Below are 3,914 nucleotides of genomic sequence, written 5' to 3'. Positions count from 1 at the left end.
GTTTGAGTAGGTAAAAATGAAATTAAAACACACTCATGTAGTCGGAATTCACTGATGAACAAACCCAGTTGTTTGATTTCATCATCAGAATGGTTTTGAAGATTTTATCATGATTTCGCTTGAATTATGTGATTCCGCTTGAAAATGTTTACATTCGACATCATGTGATTCCGCTTCAAATAGTTGTTTGCTTCAAACTGAATTAGATGATTTCGCTTCAAACTGACTTATGTTATTTCGCTTGAAATGTTGTTTTATTTAAGTGATTTCGCTTGAATGATGTTTGATGATGAAATTTTTCAAAGTGTTGATTTATTTGTATTGTGTTGATTTTCAGGCTTCGAACGTGCTTTTTGATCCATTGCACAACAGTTGTTGTGATTTTGATGAGAAAAAGATTTCAAAGTTGTCTGATTTCAGGAGTATTCTCGAGTTTATGAGGAGATTGCCAATTCAAAAAGCGTTGACTAATCAACATCTGGTGTTCAAATCTCATATCAAATGTTTTTTGAAGCGTGCAACATATGATGAAAAAAGCAAAGTGATTAATTCGATTGTTAAGCAAAATGATGAAAAGAAACCGATTATTATTTCAGATTCACTTGTACGTGAAGTATTGAATTTTCCTGATGATGAAAATTCTCCGACGAAATTCCCTGAAAGGATGGTCAAAGGCTGTATGTTGTGGATGGGTTATGATGGTGCTCTAAACAGTGCTAATTACTTGAAGTCAAAGTTTACAAAGCCTTACAAGTTTCTACTTCATTCGGTACTGCAGGCTCTAAGTTATTGCAAGGGAGGTTATGATGCTATGAGAGACTATCAAATGAATATGGTGACAACTCTTGTATTGAAAAAAATATATAACTTTTCAGACATCATGTTTCATTATATGGCTGAGAACATTACGTCAAAGAGTAAGACTTGGGTGTATCCAAGATTTGTTCAAATGATGATAGATCATGCATATCTTGACCTTTAAAGAGATGAAAACAATGATCTGTTGGTGCAATCTCACATGAGTAATGATTCTTTGAAACAATTAGCCAGATATCATCCAAATCATCCTGAGCCAAAGAAGAAAGCTGAATTTTTTGGCTTCATCAAGGATAAGAATTATGTTGATCCAGATCCTGTTAATCATCAGAACTGAAGAAATGATGAAGACATGAAAGAAGCTGGTTATGCAGATGAATTAAAAATACTTGAAGAATTCAAAGGAACTCGAAATGATTGGTTCGTAAAAGAACAGAAAAAGAGGTGCAGGAAAGCTACTCCTAAAGCTCAAATAAAAGAGGGTTCCTCTTCTCAACCCAAAAAGCGTCAAAAGAAAGTTGCTAAGAGTTTGCTTGTTGATGAACTGGATGAAGAAGAACTTGAAGTAGAAATGAAAGCTGAAAATGTAGCTGAAGCTGAAACTAAAGTGAATGTGGGAGTTGATGTTTGTTTGTCTCCTGATTCTAAAAGATTATTGTAAGGTATTAATGAATTTAATGCTCAGATAGAAAAGGCAACTGGTGAGAAAGAAGGTGACGATGGTGACAAAGACTCTTCAAGTTCATCTGATGAAGAAATTGATGAGATAGAGCGTGAAAGGAGAATTCAACCTGAGATTGCTAAAGAAAAACAGCTGAGAAAAAGGAAAAGACAGGAGAACGAGGATGAGGTGTATGTTCCTTCACCTGGGGAAGTAATAGAGTCTCAAACGCCTCCGTCTGGTGGAAAAAAGAAAGCTGGTGCAAGAAAGAAAGTTGTTACTCCAAAGATGAAAAAGCCGTTGAAGATTTTGCTGAAAAAGAAACCTACCCAAGAACCCAGTAAACCACTATCACCACCACCTGAACCTACACCACATCAATCACCAATACATTTACCACTTCACCAATCACCTCCTAGACAACCATCACCATTACATCTCTCACCACCACATCTTTCACCACCACATATTCATACTGCTACACCATCACAAGAACAACCTTTACTTGTTTCACAACAAATATTTCAAACACCACCACCTTCACAACCGCATGTTCAAACCACACCTGGTTCATCTGGCTACAAATATTTTCCAAATATTCCAACAGAAGGTATTTCTCTTGAAGAAATTGGAGATTTCAACTTCGCAAGTGATGTACAAGTTAAGAATGTAGAAAAGAAAGTTGATGCAGTGTTGGTTGAAAACAAGAGATTAGCAGATCGTGATAAAATTCTTGAGATGCGTGTTAAGAAAGTTGCGTCTGATAACAAGTCATTGCTGAAGAAATAGAAGCAGATCAGACTGAAATAGATATTTTGAAAGTGAAAGTGGCAGAGCTAGAGGAAGAAAAGGCACGCAGAGACGAACAAAACAAGTACCGTGAGTTGAAAAACAAAGAACTTGAGGCTGCCAAGGCGATGAAAGAGCATGAGCTGTATATGATAAATAAAGTTCTTGAAAACATGCTCGGGAAGTCTATAGAGCAAAGGTTTGAGGAGATAGAGGTTGAAGAAGTTAGAGCAAAGCGTCAAGCAGAGATTGATGCTCAAATGAAAGACAAAGGAAAAAGTGTTGAAAGTTCTGTGAATGCTGAAAGATCAATAGTTTTATCTACTGATCCTGAGTCTCCTATTCATAATCCTTTTCCTATATCTACTATATCAGCTATCTTTGATGAAGATGTGTTACTTGAAGATCTTGGTAATGATGATGAGGAAGAAGAGGATGATGACGAAGAGGATGATGACGAAGAGGATGACGATGTAGAGGATGATGACGAAGAAGATGATGATGAAGAAAAAGTATTCTATGCTAGCAGTCACAGTGATGACGATGATAATGATGATGATGACAATCAGGGTGGTACTGGAGTTAAAGTGACTGAAGCATCAAATGAAAGGAATGTTGATGACTATATGAATGATGATGCAAATGAAGTCTCAAAGGATGCTGATGGAGAGGGGGAGAATGTGAATGAAGTTGAAAAGCTGATTCTCCGTATTGTGCCTGATGTAGAAGAGGGAGAAATCAGGCATACATATACATTGGATGAAGTTCTGAAGATGTTTAATGTGAATGAAGATGAATTGAAGTTTGATTTTGAGGAAGAGTTGAACACGTTTGACATCAATCATCAACCTGAGTATGAACATAAGTATGTTGAAGATGCAAATGTATATGATAGGGTTGAGGTTGAAGATTGTTTTGATGAAGAAAATGTGAATGAAGAACTTCTGAATTTCCAACTCTGATGGAGTTCTTTAGTGAAGAGAACAGGGATGAACTCAGGAGGAAAGTTGCTGAGATTCTGAAAGATAAAAACTTTGATGGAACGACAAAAGATCCAGAAAAGGAAGAACGCAAGAAGTGGTTCAAGAAAAGTAATGAAAGAAAGTTTAAACATCCATTGAAGTTTTATCAAAGAGATAGAGATGTTTCGTTGGGAGATATCATTAGCCGGGGATTTCTACCTCAAGTTAATGCATATGCTATTAGAAGAGAATGCGGTGTACAATACTTTGAACGTTTGTATGATTGTAGGATCGGATTCTGACCTGAATGAGTCAATCAGAGGAGTTTGATCAGATATAGGTGCGGAAAACAAGTACCTGACGTAGAAATAGCTAGATATTCTCTTAATTCTCTTTTTTGATTGATTTGACAGCGTTTACAATCGATTCTCACACCCACCTCGGTATGGAATTCAAGAATCTTACAAATGGTTTCCCTTCAAGGGTATTTATAGTGTTGGAGGTTTCCCTTGAATGGACATGTACATTGAAGCTAAACCTCTCATAAGGTTTCCCTTGAACGGACATGTACGTTGAAGCTAAACCTCTCATAATGTTTCCCTTGAATGTCATGTACATTGAAGTGGAACCTCACATAAGGTTTCCCTTGAACGACATGTACACATAAGTGAAACCTCGTACAATTC

The 3,914-nt window shown here is 36.6% G+C and overlaps 1 protein-coding gene across 1 annotated transcript; it reads left to right on the top strand.

Annotated features, from left to right (window-relative positions):
- Positions 1-1,168: 1,168 nt before the first annotated feature.
- Positions 1,169-3,228, top strand: LOC118486413 (glutamic acid-rich protein-like). Its single transcript, XM_035982848.1, has 4 exons — positions 1,169-1,441; positions 1,502-2,198; positions 2,249-2,677; positions 2,744-3,228. Exons 1-4 carry the CDS (start codon positions 1,169-1,171, stop codon positions 3,226-3,228), a joined length of 1,884 nt encoding a protein of 627 aa, XP_035838741.1.
- Positions 3,229-3,914: the final 686 nt, after the last annotated feature.

The sequence above is a fragment of the Helianthus annuus genome, chromosome 14 (assembly GCF_002127325.2).
Source record: "Helianthus annuus cultivar XRQ/B chromosome 14, HanXRQr2.0-SUNRISE, whole genome shotgun sequence".
Lineage (NCBI taxonomy): Eukaryota > Viridiplantae > Streptophyta > Magnoliopsida > Asterales > Asteraceae > Helianthus > Helianthus annuus.
Note: the sequence above shows the minus strand (reverse complement) of the source record. Positions and strands in the feature narration are given on the sequence as shown.